Source organism: Heloderma suspectum, chromosome 1, assembly GCF_057233095.1.
Source record: "Heloderma suspectum isolate Gila_16-S chromosome 1, 16-S_ref, whole genome shotgun sequence".
NCBI classification, from domain to species: Eukaryota; Metazoa; Chordata; class Lepidosauria; order Squamata; family Helodermatidae; genus Heloderma; species Heloderma suspectum.
In genome coordinates this window covers 175388258-175410240 of record NC_139458.1, presented here as the reverse complement: position 1 = coordinate 175410240, position 21983 = coordinate 175388258, and the positions used below count along the sequence as shown (strand labels likewise).

General features: G+C 43.0%; 1 protein-coding gene across 2 annotated transcripts in view; it reads right to left on the bottom strand.

Annotated features, from left to right (window-relative positions):
• GALNT13 (polypeptide N-acetylgalactosaminyltransferase 13) overlaps positions 1-21614 on the bottom strand; it is a 328615-nt gene extending 307001 nt beyond the window's left edge. For both annotated transcript variants that reach the window (XM_084810981.1, XM_084810998.1), the window contains exons 1-2: positions 21294-21614; positions 968-1214 (exon numbers count right to left, since the gene is read on the bottom strand). In XM_084810981.1, coding sequence (XP_084667107.1) covers positions 968-1109 — 142 coding nt within the window. In that variant the 5' untranslated portion in view covers positions 1110-1214; positions 21294-21614. The remainder of the gene's footprint in view (positions 1-967; positions 1215-21293) is intronic.
• Between the last annotated feature and the right edge of the window lie 369 nt (positions 21615-21983).

Below are 21983 nucleotides of genomic sequence, written 5' to 3'. Positions count from 1 at the left end.
GGAACTTATGGACTTCCGACTGTAACGCCAGGCGGTAGGACAGGACAGGCAACTACAGGAGGTCTGTGGGTTATCCCACCCCTGTGGGTCGCATTGGGAAAGGTTGTTTAAAAAATTAAGTAAGAATCACCAGTTAGCTGCCAAAAATTTGGTGGCAAACCACTCTGTAGTGCTCAATAGCACTAAAAGGGGTATATTTAGTTTGTTTGCAAGTTAAATTTGACCCTTTTAGCACTCCATAGCTGCTATGGAGTGCCATTTTGTTTGTTTAAAAAATAATAATTTGGGGTGCAGTGGGAGTGGGGGAGAGACATATGCAGGCCATGTATTGCCAAACTCTGCAGTAGGGCCTTAGATGGCAGTCCACATGTATGTCTTGTGGTGTCTATCAGTGTATGGATAGAAATTCAAATTTTCCCCAAAAAATAAGAGACAGAGACCCATGATTAATTAACCCACAATTTGCTGCAGTGTGTGCCATTTCCACTTTGCATACTCAACCTCTAACCGTCGATTGTAGTTTGATTTGTGACAGGCAAACCCGGACACTATGGCTTAATCACGGGTTAAATAACCCAGTTAACCTACAACTGGGTCTGAGATTAACTGTGGGTTGTTTAATCCATGATTAACCCATAGTGTCTGGGTTCACACATCACAAATCAACCAAATCAACCTACAATCAGGCCAATCGGAGGTCGATTATGCAAAGCAGAAGTGGTACATAGCATGGCAAAGGGAGGGTTAATTAACCCACAATTTGCTGCGGTAACATGCAAACAGGCCCAAATACATACTTTACTATGTTCTGACCAAATGACCCAAATTGAACAGTTATCTGAAGATCCATACTCTTAGACGCCAACTATACTTAGCAGCATAGATCAGTGTACACCATGGAAGTTCAAAACACAAATAAACTGGGCGGACACATACACACAAAGACACACACTAAACTTTAACTTACCCCTTAGAGCAGGCAGCAGAGATCTCTCTTTCTTGTCATCACATTTGTTACATTCACTGAAGTACAAGAGCAGAAAGACATCCACAAGCACCCACATCAGAGAAGTGGCAAGAACCACCTTGCAGTAGACAAATCTCCTCATTCTTTATTTAGTGATTAGTTAAACACCGTTGTAAGGGCAGGTACTGTTTCGATGGTGTATCCAAGCCAAAGATGCCAGCATGAACACAAATATGAGAACATCCCACTGAAAATTAAGAGGGAAGGAAAATGTAAGTAATTAGCAAGTATACAATTTCATATCAAAAAATGTTAATCCATTTTATTGTTTTCCTCTTTAATAAAATAGCTTTATTAATTTCTGTTTCTTTCCATAGTACCAAAGAAAATAATACTATGCAACAGACTAAATATTGCCTTAATCAAATATTTTCAGAGAGGAAGTCAGAAAGCACAAAGCCAGTGTTCTATCAGTGATTTCTTTGGAGCTCACCATTTGAAGCAATGGATATTTTTGAAGCAATAACAAATCTTTATAAAGATGCTGGCTCAGAAGATGGACAGCGAACAAACATAAGCTTAGGATGTAAGCAACTCTCAAGTGCAACATCTTGATACAATGATGCTTGACCATACACCAGAACGGCTAAATTTCAGAACATTTTCACCAGCTATGATTAAACGTGCCAATCTGGATGCATCTTTTCCTACACTTGCAATTGTAATTCTTGCTACTTATGTGCCAATGGGTAGGTATGGAATACTAGCAACAGAACGTTATGTTGGGCTTCCTTTACTGACTTGATCAAAAAAAATTTATCTGTTGATTCCATGCCTAAATCTTTTTGGGACTCAAGCATGGTCCTTATCAGACACCAAGCATAGCATTAATTGATACGGTTACAATAGTTTGCCTTTTTCAACATGGAGTGGTTTTCAAGAAGTAGTTGTCTAAGGGTGCAATCCTATACTTGTTTATAAAGAAAAAGATCCTACAATTCCCAGCATGCCCTATGAACACAGCTGCTAGTGCATCTGCTAGACAACACTGTACTGGGTGCACGCTCTATGGTTTTCCTTAATTCTCCCCCTCCCCACCTCTGCTAGACAATGTTCTCACATCTGTGCTCAGAGGTTTGACCATGGCATAAGGCATCTACACCAGCCAAAAATCCTGCATTTATATGGGGCTTTCTGCTTCTGTTTTAAATGCAGGATCATAAGGATTCCCTTCTTCATGTGCTTCCCTTCCCCCTCCCCCCTCCCCCTCCCCCCTCCCCCTCCCCCCTCCTTCTCCCCGTATCTGAGTCTTCCATTATCTTTTATTGAGCTCGCTCCTCTTCTTGCTGCGTTTCCTCTTTTCATGGATTAAACTCAAGCAGAACACAACAGGGTAATTTGATAGCTCATTATCTGATGCTCACGACATCACATAAAGAGCCTGCAAACTTCCATGAAGGAGCAACCTCAGACACAGGACAAAAGCTCCGGGTGAAGAAAGCCATAGACAGTGTGGCTGCTAGAGTGTCATCCAGCAATGAGACCAGGATTCCCCAAGGTTTCTTAGGAAGCTTACTAAATGAGATCCCATTTGCGCAAGTGGGATCTTTTCTTAATGAGTTTCCTAGCCAGGGAGGGGATTTTCAAGGACATTTTAGGGGGAGTGGGGGGGAAAGGCCAGTGTGTACGTGTGCGCATTTGTGTACATGTGTTCACGTGCATGGGGGGTAGGAGGTTGTGTGTCTGTCGTGGGGGGGAAGGATGCATGTCTGGGTGTCCAGGGAAGGGGGGTATACATGTTTCTTCTTTGTTATTAAACTATCATAGGTTTGACCAAAGACTGCATTTAATCTATCCCTCAGGAATCTGTAGTTTGCACACTGATTTATGAACCAAGCCTCTCATTGTCTGTGTATTTTTAATGTCCTTTATAGAAATACAACAGAATAATGTGTCCGGTAATTTCAGATAATTGCTATTTGGTATTCGGTAACAGCCGTAGTAAAATAAATAAGTATGTGTGTGCCCACATCCACATGCATGCTCAAAATTAAGGCCAACATCTACTAGCTATGTAGAAAGCAGAGAGTTCATATCTCTGAACTTGTGAGATGGGGTCTCTCTCACAGGCACAGAGAAATCCTGTCCTCAAATGAACACAGGAACTGTCTCCCAGTGGAGTTGTTACCTTCTCCCGGCAGCACAGAGAATGGGACTGGCAACCAAGTAACAACTGAAAAGACCCCCAACAGCGGCTTCTATAAGATGTAAGAAATGAAATATTCAAAAATGCATGGCACAAAGGCTTGGATCCCAAAGTAAGTTAAATTAAGGAGGTCCATAGAAGGAAAGGTTCCCATTCTCTCCTCCAACCTGCAGCCCCAACACAGCCTCTCCAGAAGAGCAGGAGGGCCCTCCTGAACATGGGATGGGATGTGGAGATGGGAATATTTCTTTCTGTGAACTTCCTTAAGTTATCTTAGGATTCAAGTTTGATTTGGAGTAATTCCCCTCTCCCCCGGAGCCCCCCATGTCCCACCCACATTGTTCAGGAGAACTCCCTGGCTAGTAGAGAGGCATTTTGTGAGGCCCAGGTGGCTGCAGTGGGAGGAGGGAAAGGGCACCCTTCCTTCCATGAACTTCCGTAACTTATCTTATGATCAAAACCATAGTGCTTCTGGCTGAAGTAGAAGAAACTGCAATCCTGGAAATGCATATATTATTTTCTCGATATTTCCCAACAGGGCCAATGTCTAGGGTAGACATAGTTGTGCTCCTGCTGAGGGCCCACATCCCCACAGGAACCAACTGACAAGACATCCCTGGACTTGTTCCTCCTCTTCACCATTGCAACCTGCTTCTTCACCTGCCTCTCATTTTGGCCCAGACAAAAGCAATGGTGAGAAGTATGAGCAGTAGATGCCACTGCCTTCTTTGCTTGCTGGCTCTCTGCAGGTGGTAGCAATAATACGGAAGAGGAGGAGCAACAGGAACTGGTACCAGTGGTGGTAAGAAGGTAGACTCATTGAGGCAGGGGGACTATTGGGGGTGTCTTGCCCAAGGGCCTTCAAAAACCTAGATCCAGGACTGTTTCCAAACATCTCAGAGAACTTAAAACTTGAGTGACACTCTCTCAGTATATTACTCCTACTATAACAGTATTACACTGAGACACACATACTCCTGAAACAAATCTAGATGAGCAGAGAGAAAGGATGCAGCAGACCACTACGTGCCTGAGCAATTTCAGAACAGCATGCAGCCTATTAGGTTCATGACTCTTTAATTTCCTCTTCACTATGTTATTAGATACCTTGGGCCAGCATCCCAAGATATACTGGCTGTTAGCCCAAAGGTTCAATATATCTAGATTTTGGCTTCAAACAATGCTCTTCTCAAAATGTCTTTAAATACCTCTTAATTGCATTGTAATGCAAATAAAAGTTACATTTTCTCATATACAGTATTTGATCAGGTGGGAGGTTTCAAATTCACAGCCATTCTAAAAATAGAACTTATGAGGTCAGGCCATTCTAACCACCAGGTATGAGATCTGAGATGGGAGTGGGGGAACTGGACTGGCAATTTGACTGCTAAATTCAAAGTGAGTGTATGTCTTGGGAATCTGGTGCTTTATAAATGAAGAAGGGAATGCACAAAAAGTGCATGAAATTGAGCTTTTATAGATCTCATTATTGAAGAGCTATAAAAACGTTTCTGGTTAAAAGGAGTTGTTGTTAACAAGGTAAAAAGCCTGAAAGCTGCATTATAAAGTAGAGATAAGTAATATGCTATACGTGCCGTCTGTAGGATGGCTGTTGCTTAAAACAGAAATCAATTTGTAGGAAGCATGGCCAACTATAAAGATCATGTAAACCATGAGTCGTGAACCAAGGACAAGGGAATTACAGAAATAAATTACTACTCACTGTATTGCTCTTAAAGAGGATTATAAGTGTTCTGGATTCATAATCTAGTAACATTTTAATAGAGAAAATGTACCTTCTGGGTTAAAGTGGGGTAAAATCCTAGGTTACTTTTCCATCCTCACTAAAGACCTTTTAGCCATCGCTGTACATGAGCATACACCCAAGCATGCATGGCTACACATGTTTAGAGCCTGTTTACATGGCTAAATGGAACTGGCTTTGCATTTACGAGTGCCCTCACAGCTCTCTTGGGAAAAGCCTTTCTGCTTTCCTAGACTTTTCTTTCCTCCAGCCCACAATGTTGGTGCAGCTTTTTTTAGTTTTGCTTTCATTTTTGTAAAAGTGAAAAACATTCCAACTGCTCCTCAACATTTCATCTATTCTTTTATCCAAGCCCTGGACACCTAACACAGCTCAGGCAGAGCTCTGCAAAAGCCCCCAAAGGCTGGTTTTTGTTAAGGCTCCAAGGAACTATTCACAGTCCCTGAGATACTGGCATACAGGGTACAGCTCAAGGAAGATCCTGAGTCTTGGGAGCTGTGCAGTTGCTGAACTTGTCTGACTGAGGTCCAGGGAGCTCATCAAACCCAATGAGCTGAAGAGCAGTGTGAAAAAATCACAACGCTTGTCTTGTGGAGTTTATATTAACATTTATGTGTTTGCTGTGTTAAATAGAACCCAGGTAAGTTAGGGTTAACTGGTAGTGAGTGAGGGAAAGGTGGGAGGGCCGTGTGCATGAGAGAGAGAGAGGGAGAGAGAGAGGGAGAGGAGATTGAGTTTACAAAAGGCAGGAGCAGACAGTTATTTGGTTAGATGGGGCTCTGAAGATAGAGATAGGGCCTTAGGGTTTGATGAAGCAACATCTAGATAGCGGGGTTGTGAGAATAGGAGTTAGAAAGAGCACAGTAGGCAGGGTAAGACCAAGAACTGAGTGAATAATTACAACATCTCTTACATTAAATAAACTTTGTTTTTAAATTATAAAATTCCCACGTCTTGTTCATTTTTCTGCACTACCAATAGTGTTCATATTTCCTGGGTACTTCTCCTGCTTGGCTAAAGGGAACCTATTAGGCATATTAGATGTCTCTTTTACCTGGTGAATTTAGAGGCTGAAGCTTGTGGGACAGTGAGGACAGCTGTCCCAAAGCAGAGGCAGGCAGACAGACCTGAGGGAGGGTTATGTCATAAGCAGCAATGCTCCTTTTTAAGGTGAAGGCAAGATGTCCCCACCCTCACCTTACTGCCCCGTTAGCAAGTAGCGATGTTGGAGAATTCTGCCACGGACTCCAGTGAGGCTGGATTCTTTAGAATCCGCCCCCCCGGAGTCCGTGGCGGAACGGAGCAATCCCCACCACCACCCCACGGAATCCCCCCGGGATGGAGCCTACCTGCTGCCGGGCTGCGGCTGCAAATCGCGGCTGCTACGCCGGCCGCCATTTGCGTCCCTGCCAAGCTGTGATAGGCTACGTAGATACTTACGTAGCCTATCACGGCTTGGCAGGGATGCAAATGGCAGCCGGCGTAGCGACTGCTATTTGCAACAGCAGCCTGGCAGCAGCCGGAAGTCCAGCTGCGGCCAGCGGCTCCACAGCCTTGCAGTGGAGCAGAGCCGGCCAGGCAGGATTCCAGGGGAAGGGACAGATCACCTCCCCCCCACCACCACGGATGCCCCTCAGAGGAGCAAGGTACGGGATTTGTACATCCCTATTAGCAAGCCGTAAAACTGAGAGGGGTGGGCTTCAGCAACTGGGGTGTACTGATAACATCAGTACTCTCCTTGGCAGCTGGAAGCACCCACCAGAAGTCTCCTAACAACTACGTTATGGTGACAACTTGTGAGACATTCTGAAGGACCTGATAATTATGAACTCCAGCAGCATTGCTACTGTTAATATAGTTGGGCTCTGAGCTTTGAATTCTAAAAGTTGCCCCATAGACAGGCAGGGAGAAATGGAGACCACAGTAGTCCTGGTGGCCACCTTCAATGACTTTCTTCTCTTTCTCTCCCTTTAGCACAGCATCATCCCTACTCCTTTCCCTCACAACTCCTAGGGGCAATTAGCTGCTAATGAAAGGCTAGGCCAGCTTTCCCCAATCTGGTGCTCTCCAGATGTTTTGGACTACAACTCCCAACATTCTTGACCACCAGCCATGCTTATTGGGGCTAATGGGAGTTGAAGTCTAAGAATGTGGGGGGTACCTAGTTGGGAAAGGCTGGGATAGGCATAGACAGAGAAAGGTAGCCAGTAGCTCTACAATCCCATCTAGCTTTCTCAAATAGAGTCCAGGGGGCATGTCTCCATGAGCGATTTACTCTGAGCTAGCTGCATGTGGAATGTTGCTAGGGATACGCAACATCGTGGCCATCCAGCAGACACCTCACAGCTTATCAGGGAAAAACTGGATTTCCTGAGACTGCCTAAAGTCCGATTCTTTTCCTTGTCAGGTTTTACACAATATAGTTGCTGTGTGCCCCGACCCCCACATTGACCTCGGGTATGCTAGCCCTGCCCAGGGGTGTGTCTTTCACTGTGACCCGGTCAAGGGGTGTTTCCCTTTGTATTTCCCATCCCTGAACAAACCAATTAGTGTCTACTCAGAAGGAACTCCCACTGTGCTCAATGAGGCTTGTCCCCTGAATGCCCACATCAGAATTTACAGAGATCCCCCTCAATTGAAATGGCCAGGTTAAAGTACAAATGCCCTAAATGCTGAAAAGCACAATCTCAAGGCTCCAACTCTCCATTGTTTGGTTTATTGCCTTAGGAAGTAACTACTTTGACCCTTTGTTATAGAGATCCTGTGCAACATTGGGTTAGAAAGGGGGCTGGTTTCCCCATCCCTGCATTCCCCCCTCCCTCTTTCTCAGCACAAGCATGTGTGTCTACTCAGATGTAACTCCCTTTGTGCTCATTACGGCTTGCTCCTGAAATGCAGGTGCACCTGGAGCTTCAGGGGAAAGGACAAAGGGGGGGAACGGGCAGGGGAATGGGGGGAGCCTGTCTTATTGGTTGAGCAGCCCCTGCCAGTCAGATGATGTTCACTCCAACTCCCACCCCCACCTGGAAGTATGTTCTGTTCTGTGAAGCGATTTTTACTGGTGCGGAGCACTCACTCGTGGAGCCCTGCATGGACCAAAGCACAGGAAAAATGATTCCTTTTTAAAAATCACGTACTCCTCCATTCGTTTCTCCTTCCATTGTTGTGGAAACACCCCCCAGGGAAGTTTTCAGAGTCCACAAGAATCAGAGCCTGGGTCACATGAGATTATTTTGACATAAAGAAGATAGTGTGCAGTCAGAATCCTAAAAACACCTGCAGTTATGTAGAAGAGGGGTCTTAAAGACATCACAGCTTTCTTTTCTCATCCAAAATTAACGTAACGTATTAATGAAGTACCACTAAACTTGAAGAACTTGAAATACTAGATGCATTCGGACATAAGAAGAAGCAGTGAGCCTCAGGCTTGTGTGCTCCCTGCTTCTCATTCCAACTCCCACATGGCCACAATGTGATCTAAAGCTCCCAGTACCATTTAACATTAACTACACATTAGTAGGTTATCCAAAACTGTAGTTAATCTTAGCTTTGGTAAATTGAAACAAGTCAGTTTTATAAACTATGATTTGAAGCTGACTTGTTTCAACACACTATAGTTAAGATTAATGACCATTTGTCCAGGTTTGAGTGTCACCACAAGCCGTAGTTAATCTAGAATGGAAGTGAAAGCTTTCAAACTCCTCCTCGCAGCCATGACAAAGGAGAAGGGGAGCGCGCAGGCCCAAGGCTCGCTAGAGTTGTTCTCATAACACTACATCATGGATTAGCATTATGTCCAAACAAGGCCAATATATGTAACTGACTTGTGTCCTCACCCATGGTGGATGTAACGTTCAACAGTGTTAGCATACCTCCTGCAAATATTCCCACTAGTCCTGTTTTATGGAACAGTTCCTTGAGAATAAATTAATTTCCTGTGCCTTGCCATGGATTTCAAATATAAAAAACACATTTCTTAAGTTACGCTATCTATCTGGCACCAAAATTAGGAAGAGACAATGACGAACAATCTCCCCCACCCACCCACCCAATACCAGGTGGCCCAAAAGTAGGTATACAGTTGTTTAGAATGTTGATGGGAGTGGGAGAGAAGATGTGTGAGTAGAAGATGTGTGGGTGGAGTCAGAATGACAGTTGGGAAGAGTGAGTGACAGGGAGTGACAGCTGATGGAATACATTTCGAGCACTTACAAGATTAAACAGTGTTAAACAAATGTAAATGTAATAAACAATGTAATAAAATGCAAATAAACTATACTGTATACCTACTTTTGGGCCACTCTGTATATCTTAGGTATCTGTCCTGATCCTATATTTTAGGCAATACTTCTGTAACATGCATGATGGTAAAGTAATAGTGAATTGAACTCAACAGTGTTATTGCCTTCCTTCATATGCATTTAACTTTCCCCAGCTGAATCCATCAACAGCTTGACTGTGAGCCACTGCATTTGACAGCAGTTGCTTGGCAACAAAATTAGCAGTCCTCTCCATAGTACCTGTGGTGCCTGCATTCTCAAGTTTCAGTAGAATTCTGTGACACTTGCAATACACATAGCTATATAACTTCATTTCATTTAGCACACAAGATAATTTGTATAGGACACAAATGGAATTGCTTAGATATAAGTGTGCACAGGACTACCATTCTATGCACACTTACTTGGGAGTATGTTCCATTAAACTCAGTGGGACTTAATTCTCAGTAAACATGCATATGACTGGGAAGCACAATGTTAACCAGGAGATCCCCAAATCTCATCTCTGGTACAATAGCACTTCAGCTGCAATCCTATACACTCTTACCTGCAAGTAAGTCAAGCTGAATTCACTTAAGTTTACTACTGAGTAGGAAATAAATAGGATTGTGCTCTAGTGATCTTAGATAATTCACTCTTATCTCAGCCTCTCACACCCACACACAAAATACCTGTGCAATGCAGAGATTTTTCATATTTCAACTAATCTTCCTTGCAGAGTTGTTAAAGGATTACTGAGAAATGTATGTGAAGCACTTTGGACTATGGAAAGGCTAAAGATTATGAATGGGTTAGATCCAAAAGGTATATTTCCACACCTGATTTACCTGGGAGAAATACGAAAATAAATCCACAGATATTTTTCCATTTGTACAATGACTTGGAAGCATGAAAACAGCTACCAAATCTCCATACTTCAGCACAGTGTGAACACCTGCGCAAGGTATTGCACAGAACAGGACTAGTGTTTACTTATCTTCCACTCATGGTTCCTTAGCAGGTAGGGGGGGAGGAAGGCTCAAGCCTTTTTTCATGAAAAGATGGTTGCAGCTTTTCTTTTAAGCTACTTTAAATAAAAGCTTTAAATAGCCTATTTTATACAGAACGTAGTATTCACGGTTAAAGAGTAAATATATAATACGAAGAACAATCTTCAAACCCCTGTTTCGAGGATTTTTGGCAGTGAAGAAAGAGGGGAAAAGCTCATTTTCTAATGGATGACACTTCAAACGCTGCTTTCTACAGGCTGCTTAAATTAGTTTAACAGGAACTAACATTTTAGCATATAGTCATAAAGCTATACTTGATACGTTATTTATAAATGGAGCTACAATTGATAGGGTTACTTCAATTACTTCCCTGGACCCTCAGGGTAAGGGGGAAGAATATATGCGCACAATTAATTATTCTGACAATTATTTATGCTTCCTCCCATATGCGTTCATGGATCTGGTAATATTTGAAGGTAATAAAATTAATTCCTGTATAGCACATTTAGATTGAACAGTAAAGTTATGTGCATACGTTTTTAATGCGGAGTTTCAAAAATATTAGTTTATGTTATTATATGTTGTATATTATATTATTATTATTTTCTGCTGTTTTCCCCTCTTGCAAAGAACCCAAAGCAGCTAACATGATCTTCTTCCTCTCCATTTTTGTTCACAACAAGCCTGTGAGGTAGGGTGGGCTGAGAGTCAGAGACTGCCCAAAGTTGCCCAGTGAGCTTCATGGCCAAGTGAGGACTAGAACCCAGATCTCTTGAATCCCAGCCCAACACTCTAACCACTATGCCACACTGGCTCTCTAGCTGACCTGGATTTATATTTTATGATGCTTCTCAACACAGAAATGCATAAAGCTGCAGATATAATTTGTATATTATACTATTTAATTATGTCAAAGCATAGCTTCCAAACAAATGGTAAGCAAGCAGGGGATGATGGGAGATGTAGTCCAAGGTGTGGCCCACCAGGTTGGGAAAGCCATTTCTACAGTCATTTTATTTAAAATACAATCAGTCCATGCATGATGCTTAAGGAATGACACAACACACACTGAAGAACATATCCCTTTTGTGGGGAAGGGGAACTTGCCCCTAACTTTGCACATGGAGCTGCCTACATCATTTCTGAAAAACAGTACAGTCCAACTAGGAGAAAAGAAGAAAGAAAGGCCTCAAATAAGACATTCAGACCCCAGGACTCTCAGAGTTTTAAAATGGTCCAGAATAAGATCCTTATCAATGCACAACCAATTAGGGTTCTAGTCCCCACTCAGCCACGAAGCTCATTAGGTGACTTTGGGCCAGCCACTGACTCTCAGTGTAGCCTACTTCACAGAGTTGCTGTGAGGATAAAATGGAAAAGAGGACGACCATGTAAGCCACCTTGGGTTCCCTGCAAAAGGAAAAAAGGGTAGGATATAAATGTAATAAAATAATAAACTGAATCTTGTCATTACTAACAGAACTTCACATTTACTTTTCCCAATACTAATTAATGCAGCAACACATTTTAATGCAATTTAAGTACTTGTTTCACCATTGTTCTAGGTACGGTTGCACTTGCAAGTTTCCTCACCTAAGAGCTCAAACATAAAATCACTTTAGAATACTGTCTTTAAAAGCAGTAACTATAAATGATTAAGAATTAAAGACTATGCATGTTTGGACAGAAAGAAGTCCTACAATTCCCAGCATGCCCCAGGCTGCATGGCTACCTAGGAAATTTTTTGTCTAAACATGTATAGAGTTGTGTCCTAAGAGCATTATATTTTCTCTGTGCTTATTTCCTGGCAAGCCAATGTTTCACAGGTCAATCTTATTTCTTCATTTCATCTGCAGCAACATAAAGCTGCTGCAGCTAAAGTACATCTTATGCTTGTCAAGACACAGCCATCTGCCTCCCCTTCAGAAGTACACTCGTCACTCCCAACCTTACCTGTGTCCTTACTATCTGAGTGCTCTCTCACACATAACACTTGAAGCGCCTTGGAGCCTTTCTTAGGTGCTGTTTGTTTTATGTATGTATGTATTTAAAACATTTGACCACCTTTCACGGCAGAAGCCCTCCCAGGGCAGCTTACAGCAATAAAATACATAAAAATAATTTTTTAAAATGCATTTTTATGTGATGTTATTCACAGCGGACTTTTTAAAGGCAGCTTGAAGTTAACATACATTGCAGCCAGATTTGCAGATAACCTTGGAGAGGGTGGCTAATTATCACTTTATGAACATAGCCCAAAACAAGGTTACAGAAAATGGTGCAAAACACGGCCCACAGAGGGGCCTTCTCTGTGGCCGCTCCCAAGCTCTGGGACTCCTGCCAAGTGAGAGTAGGTTGGCCCCCTCTCTACTGTCCTTCTACCACCAGGCGGGTGTTTATATTCAGGCAGGCATTTGGCATATAAACTGGTCTGTCGCTGAAAGGTGAAGGGGGTTAATTGGTTGGGAGCCGTTTATTTATTTTATTGTTTTGGTGTGTTTAACTTTCACTTTAGTGTTAGAGTTTAATCAAGATTTTGTTTTTAATCTGTATTTTCTTGTTCACTGTCTTGAGCGCAAGTTTTTGGCAGAACGGCAAGATATATGTTAGATAGATAGATAGAGCTGAAGTTCTTATGAGCTTCAAGAGGTCCACAGGATACCATGCAAAAGATGTGGGAACAGAATCATGCCCCACTCCCACCAGGGCTATGCAGTTGGTATAGACCCAACTGGAAAAGCTGGCAATTGCCAGTGAAAGACACTGGCACACCCCTAAGCAGCCATGCTAATCCTATGACATTTAGAATCAGACTATACAATTACAGGAAAAATCAAATGCCACTACAATTTCACCCCCTGAAAATAACCTAGCAGAGTCATCAGAAACAGGATGAAGTGGCATTTAATTCCTCCAAGTTTAATCTATGTATACTCATCATATGCAAGAATCAATATACTGCTGACAACTCCTCAGACATTTTAATATGACGTATCAAAATGGAATTCAGAAAAACTAAGGGCACAATCCTATGCATGCTTAGAGAGAAAGAAAAATCCTACAAACCCCATCATGCCCCAGGCTGCATGGCTACCTAGGGAATGCTGGGTATTGTGAGACTTTTTTCTGTCTAAACATGCATAGAACTGCACCCTAAGATACTTTTAGATTAGAACCATCTTTGTTTCTTTTCCAATAATCCTCTAGCACGCAGCTTTCGGCTTTAGAGCAGTTTTTAAACTTTAAAAATATTTCTACAATGCATAGAAATCAAGTTGCTAAAAATTCTACCTTTCAATGCAAGTTTATTGCCTACTGCTGTACATGTTTTTAAACCCAAGTCACTGGTGATCAGCCTGGGGTATTCTGCTAATAAATTTCTGTCCTCAAAATATCCGTTAAGATGCTATACTTATCCCATACATGATGTCTGTGATAGGCACATTACTTCCCCCATGTGCATCTGAGATGATAGAGTCCCATGGAAGATTGTACTATAGGCATGTCAAAATATTTGAATTTGGCTCTTTGAAAAGAGATTGTGGAAGACCCTTACATTAAAAGGCATCACTCCATACAGTAATCGATTCACAATTGAATTTCATCAAAGAAACCAAGATCTGCTGAGGTTTGTTCATTCATTACACATCCTCCCACACTCTGCACAACATTCAATGCAGCAAACATTCTCTACTTAAGTTTACAGGAGACTTGGCAATGTCATTACACTGCATTAAAATGCATATGCACCAAAGAGTAAATAAGATTTCCTTGGAAAGGCTCATCTTTGGTTTCACTCTCTTGACTTTTGAGATCTTGGCTATGTAAGGATATCAAAATCAATCTTACATGCCAAGTAAAGTCCCTTATATTTTCTCCCGGGGGGTCAGGGGACACCATACAATATGCAAAAAAAACAGCCACAGGCCCTATATCCAGCACTGTGTACGTTCTCCAGTTATACCTCACAGACATGGAATCTGACATTGAGTACACAATTAAGCATTAGAACAACAAATTTATCTCCCCATAAGGGTGTGAAGGTAGACTCCAAATTATGTGGGCATTTGGCAAGTGAAATCTCAAACAGTCAGGGGAGGAGAAACCAGGATTTTTACTGGGCAGGGTGTGAGGCTTCAGTGCCAGGCCTAGTTTTATCTCTCCTCATAATTAGCATAAGTGGAACAATGCAAGTTTTGTTGTTTAATATGCATGATGAATACAGCCTAAAGGTCAGGCAATTCAGCATTTCTTGATGCAGAACTATTTATTTGCACATAGGGAAGATGCACACTCTACCTACATCTAAGAATTCCTTTAAAGCCAACTCTCAAAAATAGCATGTTTGGGAAAAATTTAGTCGCTTCTACAAAACATGTAACCATTAGCTTATTCTGTTCCCACACCATTTCCAGTAAGTCTCACTTCGTTATACGGCAGCTGTTGTCATAATGCAACGTGTGTAGAGCTAAATGGAAAAAGAGAGAAAAGGCTGGGCAACAAGCCATCCTGTTGCTGCCTCCAACTAAGGCACTTCTTGCACTCTGGAAGCTCAATCACCTTTCAAGTTTACCTGCTGAAGGGTTTTCAAGGGTCACATAAAGCCAAAGCACAGCCTCACAGTTAGTCTATTCAATACAAAGAACTGTCTAACCTTATATCTTTCTTCAGAATGAAACTTCCAAATCTCATTTAATTCTCCATGCTCTTGTGATATTTGTACACGTATGAGGTTCTATAACCATCCTTGACAATAAAAAAATGCAGCTCCATTTCTGCATTCCAGTACAACACAGAAACAAGAGTGCCAAGATCTAAAGTGAAAAAGTAGAGAAAAACTGTTTCAGAGTGCAACAGCTTTGATGAAAATGTTTCAAGACAGTAGGTGGAATAAGAAAGATTAAAATATTTCACCACTTAATATATGTATAAACTAGTTTTAAGAAAGAAAGGAAGACTCCTTACTATTAAACCTCTCACATCAAGCCTTACAAGTACCTCAGCCAGGTACATGAGTTCTATTTACTCCCTATTTTACAACTACAGTCATTTCAAATTAAACACAAAACTCTAGCCTCTGAAACCTTTAATTTGTAGTATGAAACATATTCTCTTTTTAGAATGATCTCTTCCTTCTGTTGACAGATCCATGTACAAACAAAATATCAGAATTTCTTAATCTATACACAGCCCAAGTTCCTAATACTGACCAGATTCAAAGGAAGATAAGTGCTGCCTTTAATGCCTATGCAGAAAAGGGAATTTTAACAGATATAGATTTCCTCATCCCCAAATCACAAGTTACAATAACAAAAGCCCCTATTCTACATAACTGTTAAGATTCACGAATCCTGCCCCCAACACATTGCATTTGGGCAGCCCAATCCTTTAAGGGTGCAATCCTATGCATGTTTAGACAGAGAAAAGGCCTACAACTCCCAGCATCCCCCAGCCAGCCATTCTGGGAGTTGCAGGACTTTTTTCTTTCTAAACATGGATAGGATCGCACCCTAAGAAGCAGAGATCAAGGATTTAAAGGGGAAGCCTTTTAAAGAGAAGTGGGGAATGAGGGGGAGAAGAGGTCACACATTTACAAGTAAGAGTTTCCCTTTTCACAGCTCTTGCACCAAATCCCCAAACTGGTTTTCAATTCAGGGGATTTTACACAGATGTTCGGTAGGAAAACACTGGGTACCACCTACATAGGTACTGAGCAGGCATTCATCTGGATTGTGAACCAAGTAGTCAAAGAGAATGTAAACATTTCATCCTGAATGTATCATTTGAAGCAACCTGACTTAAACAAAAAACAATCAGAAATCAACAGCAACACATAAAGTTCCCTTTGGGTGGGTAGTGAGTGAGAAGAAGTCTCTAAGACGTATAGGTGAAATTGCCAAAGGGGTTTTAAATCTGTTAACAGTTTTACCTCTACAGTGAGAGGGCATCTCCCAAGATGCTGCAGAGGTTGCAGGGAAAGCTTGTCTGTTTCAGCACTGTTCTTTTCTCACTGACTGGAAAATGGTCAATTAGTGCTGAACTTTCTAATACTAGCAGCTGGATAGACAAACCACTGAGACTGCCAACAAGTTAAAAAAAGGGAAAAAACTTGGCACTCTCACTGGAAATGGAGAGGAAGAAAAGCAGGTACACATGCACAGAAGTTGTTTGACAATGCCACAGAAATAGAAGTTAGTCTATGGCAGCCTTGCCCAACCTGGTGCCCACCAAGTGTTTTGCACTACACATCCTATCACCCCTGATTAGTGCCTATGCTGTCTAGGACTGAGAGGGTTGTAGTCCAAAACATCTGGAGGACACCAAGTTGAATTAAGGTTGGTCTATGGAGTTTCTGTGGATATCCAACACCACACAGCAGAATAGCAGAAAACTGCCAAAATAAAGATACAAGTTCCCCATATTCCTAATCATTGGTATGTCAATATTTGCCAATTATTGCTATACCACATAATACTGCTCAGATTGAACTACAGCACACCAAAAGAAAAACTAAATAAATTTCATAGGAAGAGACTGCCTGTATTCAAGATTCAATACTCACTCAATAACTACTGACCAACTTTTTTTTTTTTTCAGCAGTGGATAATTCTAAACATGCCTGTCTCATTAATCTTTTTTTTTCTTAGCATTTTCAGGCAATTAAGAAGCACCCAAATATTCAGCTTCTCTTCATTTTACAACAAAGGAAGTTTAATGACAGCTCCAGCAGCTGATTCAGCTATTCAAGTCCATATGCCTAACACAAATATTAAGTTTAAAACTATTTTTTACAACTAATTATCATGGGATGATCATGAACCTTAGAAAAAGGGTGTGAGCATATAAACTCAAGATCTAAATGTGAAACACACACGAGATACATATTTATTAAAAGCACTTTAATCATACCTTCCCATTATTGAACAGTGCCCAAGGTGGTTTACAACCAATATTATAAAATCCATGAAATAATATACTGAACTAAGATAGCAGCATAAAAATATAACTTTGGATATTATATTAAACAAAAACATTCAGCTGAGCCCAAGGACTCATTGAAATAAAATAGTTTTAACATGGCAATGAAATGCCATCACAAAGACAGCAAAGCAGGTCTCCAGGGTCCAAAGCCTAGATGCCACTATGGACCTTTCCCTCATATCAACTGGTTGAACTTCTCATGGTGGAGGGATACAGAAAAGACCCTCACCCAATGACCTGAGTGCATGGAAAGCCTATGAGGGATACCTACTAAATGTCAAATGTAGATTTCCCACAGGCAAAAAAGTGCGTTTGGCATCAAATGCACACTCAAGAGAGATTAGCCAATCCCAGTTCTCTGCTTAGTATTGTATTTGTATCCTGCATTCATTACATGCTGTTTTAAATCTACATATAAGATGTTCTACGTGTACACCCAAGATATGTAGAATACTTAAAGCTAGACCTAACAATATATTGACTAGTGTAGCTCGATCCTATGCTTGCTTATTTGGGGCTTACTCGGAAGTATGCATGCAGTTTTAGGCTACAATCCTACTCACACCTACCTGGGAGTAATCCCATTGAGAATAGTGAGATTTGCTTCTGAGTAAATGCAGATAGCATCGCATTGACAGTGTCATTATAGTAAGGCTGTGTTCCTGAAAATAGAGATAGGGCAAGGAAAATAGTATGGAATGTGCCTCTGTATGTTGTCAAGATAGACCAACATGGTGGTCACATACTTGGTTGAGAACTAGGTTCAACACTTTTGAACCTAGAATATTAGAAATCTTAGTTTCCGAATCATCTATATGTGTACTTAGAAGTCCCACTGAGTCCCACTGAGTTCAACATGACTTACTCTCAAGTAAGTGTGTTAAGATATAAAAAGTTTGTGATTATTGACCTGGCTTCAGAGACCAAGACACTGTTTCTACACTCTCTCGTCTATTCAGGCATCATTTCCCATGGAAAGTCTTCCAGAATTCCTGCATCACACAGACTCCTGTAACTAGCTTACTTCTGTTTCTAGAGCTCAGACTGAAGCTGCCATCAACCAGGGAAGGTACTGATGGCAATAATGGAACAAGTCCATATTCTGCCATCCATCCCTGCCAATTATTTTAAAAAGGCTTCGAACACAAATTCATTGTGTTCCGCTAGGCCTCAAACATACATAAAGTAACTACTACTATGGACTTACAGGCGCTTGATCTTCAACATATCCCCCCCCCCTACACACACACACACACACACATATATATATATATATATATATCTCAAGGTATAGAGTAAAGTAACCCCCTTTGGCTGGTAAAGCAACTCCCTTGGAGGTACGGAGTAAAGCAACTTGCTTGGCAGCATAAGAACCACAAATCAAGCTTATGGGAATATCCCACACACGATCGACCAACATAGAAAAGATCTCTTGAATGTAGTGCTGGAAGATATTCAGGGGGCTTAATACAATTGAAATTGTGCACTGAAGAAAACTGTGCTTGAGATGTGGCCACATTCTCATTTTTCAGTTTTATTCTTCTAAAGAGTAGCAGTTTCTTTTCTGGCTTTTCATGTACCTCTTTTCCAAGACTAGACACAATATTCTGTTTTATCATTCTGCCAACTATCTCTAAGAATAATGGTAGACGCAAGCCATAAAGTTCAGATCCAAACCCAGATTTACTATCTAACATTCACAGCATGCTTTTGATCTTAGCTCCGTCTGCTCCACAAACACTGCTTGAGAAGAAATCTAGTTTGAATGAAAGTTTAAAAAAAAAAGAAAGAGGTAAAGTAATAACGGAAATCAGGATTCTAAAATATCCAAGCAATGCATCAGTTGATATGATTCCGCTTTACAATCAATTTCATGAAGTAGTAACCCAAGAGTTACTCTCTCTTGTGAAACAACTGGCCAGTATGAAGTCCATTTAGCTTGATGATAACCAGCTGCCTGCAGTCAGAACATTGAAAAAATGCCTCAAGCTATTACTACTTCACCTTCAGCCAAGTATTGTTTCAGACCATAGATTTTTCTAAAAATTTCTTGCTATATACCTTATTCCCAAGGGTTCACTGAGGCAAAAGCTACCATGCCTTTGGAATACCTTATTTACATTTTAACACCTTTAGAATTATGAGTATCATTGTGGGTTTGAAGATAAAAGTTTTGTTTGTTCATGGAGAGGGAAACAAACTTAACCATGTTTGCTCAGAAGAAATACTCACTGAATTCAATGAGAATTACTCCCAAGGAATTATACACAGGATATAGTAGCCTGATCTTTGCACATTTACTCACAAGTGACTTCCACTGAGTTTACTGGAGCCTACTTTTAAGGAAAGATGCACTGTATTACAATCAGCTCCAAGCAAGTAGGCATCATCGTCAGACTGCAATCCCAAACACACTTATTTAGAACAGAGCTCCACTGACATTTGGCCACACCTGTGAGCAATGGATTGGGATATTATATGCAGTTGTACAAAGCATCTGCTATACAAGGGACTTATCAGAGTGAACAAGGTTTACAAAAGCTGTCAGAAGTACAGAGCCACATTTCCAAAGGAAATGATGGTGCAATAGGATAAGATGTTGTACCCTTCACTGATACCTTTATTTACAAACAGAATGTCAATATTACCTTTTCCCATAATTTTCCCCTCAGAAAACAGGAGGCGGCACCAGTTCTGTCACACAACAGAAAGCCCCCCAAAAGAACTGTGCACAAAATATTAAGAGGTGTTGCGAGAATATAAAGGCAACACAAAAGATTAATTTCTAAAAACATAAAGTGCTACAGCTCAAGCATGCTGGTGTGGAAGAACATTCTCCCCACTCACTCAATCAGAAATTCTGCACCTAATCCCATGTGCATGGAGGCTGATTGCAGTTCTCCATTTATGAAGGGAATACACTTTATGCATGCTCAAAGACACACCCCAAGGAAAAATCCTTACACTAAAAACAGAATCTGGAGCTGATCCGTTACATTAAATCCGGGGCAGCTCCTTAGTTCTGAACAGTTCCTAACTATATCTTCTTGTTCCTCACTTAACAGGAACGCTGGTCTCAACGGGTCCTGAAGATACACCTTGAGTGGCCAAAAAAAGAAGAAAAATTCCTTTACACTTACGATCTGTCAGCAAAAACAAATCATTAATCCTTCCTTGATCCTCACATCCACCCACACCGACTCGAGCTCATGACCCGCGGCCAAGAAAGCAGACAGACCTCAGCAGCAGCAGCAGCCCCCGGCGTGTCCCTTTAGCAAGTACAAGATCGGCTAGGGCTTTTCCGCCCTCCCCCCGGGCAGCATAGAGCGAGCGGAGGGAGGTCGGGAAAGACGCCTCCTTCCTCGGTCACCTTTCTCTGACACCGTGCAGCATAATCCCATCGCCTGCTGCGCCTCAGCACAACGCGCGCGCGCGCACACACACGCCACCCAGTCCCGTGCGAGACGTACTGCATCCTTCGCGGTGTCTGGAAAGCGAGACGTCCTGATCCCGCTCCGTGTCAAGCCGCAAACGGGCCGAACGTCACCGGCAGCCTCAGCCAGAGAGCCTCTGCGTGGAAGGAGAGAGACGCTTCTTCGTACCACCCGCAGGCAGACTTGGCTCTTTATTTGGAAAGACTAGCTGGCAGATGAGCGCGCGCTCTTGCCCCGCACCTCCGATGGGGCTGGTCACCAAACGCCGCCGCCGCCGCTCTGGGGCTCACGAGAGCTCCACGCGCACACGCACGGCCCCAGAGCAGTAAGGGAGAAGCCTCCCACGGCCGTTGCTCAAGAAACCGTACAGAAAGTTCTTGCCGCTGCTGCTGCTGCCTTGCCTGACAGCCTCTGCAAACAAGCCCCGAAGCAGGAGCTCCGCCGCGCGCCGCTCGCAGCCTGGGCTCGCGCGCTCTCCAGAAAGCCGCCGCCGCCGCCAGACCGCGAGCAGCAAAAGCCTTACCCAAAGTTGCGAGTGTCCCCCTCTCGCGCCCCTGCCCGAGTCCGGTTCCACACACACACACACACGCCTATTCAACCCCCTCCCTCGTTAAAGAACCGCCCGTCGCAAGCCCCCCCCCCCGCCCCTTCTCGTCTGCGCTGCGGCTCACCTGCACGAAGACAGCTCGCCTCGCTGCTGCTCCGAGGAAAGGGTTGAAGCCGTCTCCTCTCGCTGCCCCCCCCCAAACAAAAATTTCCAAATTAATACGGTCACGCTTGCCAGGGGGAAACCCCCAGCGCGGCCAGAGGAGGCTTCATCTCGCAGCCTCCGCTCCCCCCCCGCTTCCTCCTCTGGGACGGCAGTGAGGGGGAAAGCGCGCGCGAGAGAGAGAGCCCCTAGCGCACCGGCGTCCCTCGCTGGTGGTGGCGGTACTACTACTACTAAACAGCAGCGGCAACGAAGGAAGCAGCGGGGTCACGCCTCCCCCTCTGGCTCCTCCTATAGGAGCCGCCCGGAGGTTTGGCTCGAGCTGGGTTGTGGCCTTTACGTAAGCGCTCCTCCTCCTCCCTCCCCTTCTCCCTCTCTTTCTTTCTTTCTTTCTTTCTTCCCCCCTGGGAGACCGAGGCCAGCAAATAGGTTAGCGCAGTAGCGGCGTGGCCCCGCCTTCCGCGCCTCCTCCCCTGGCAAAGCCGCCTAGAGAGCCTTTTCCCTCGGGCTGCTAGGGCTGTTTACGCAACCGGCCCGCCCGGCCTTCTGCCTCTCTTGAGCCTCCTTTGCGCACCCATGCAGTCGGTTCCCTTGAGGAAAAAGCCGAAGGCAAAAAAAGGGGGGATACTCCTCCACACCGTCTAGTGCGGCT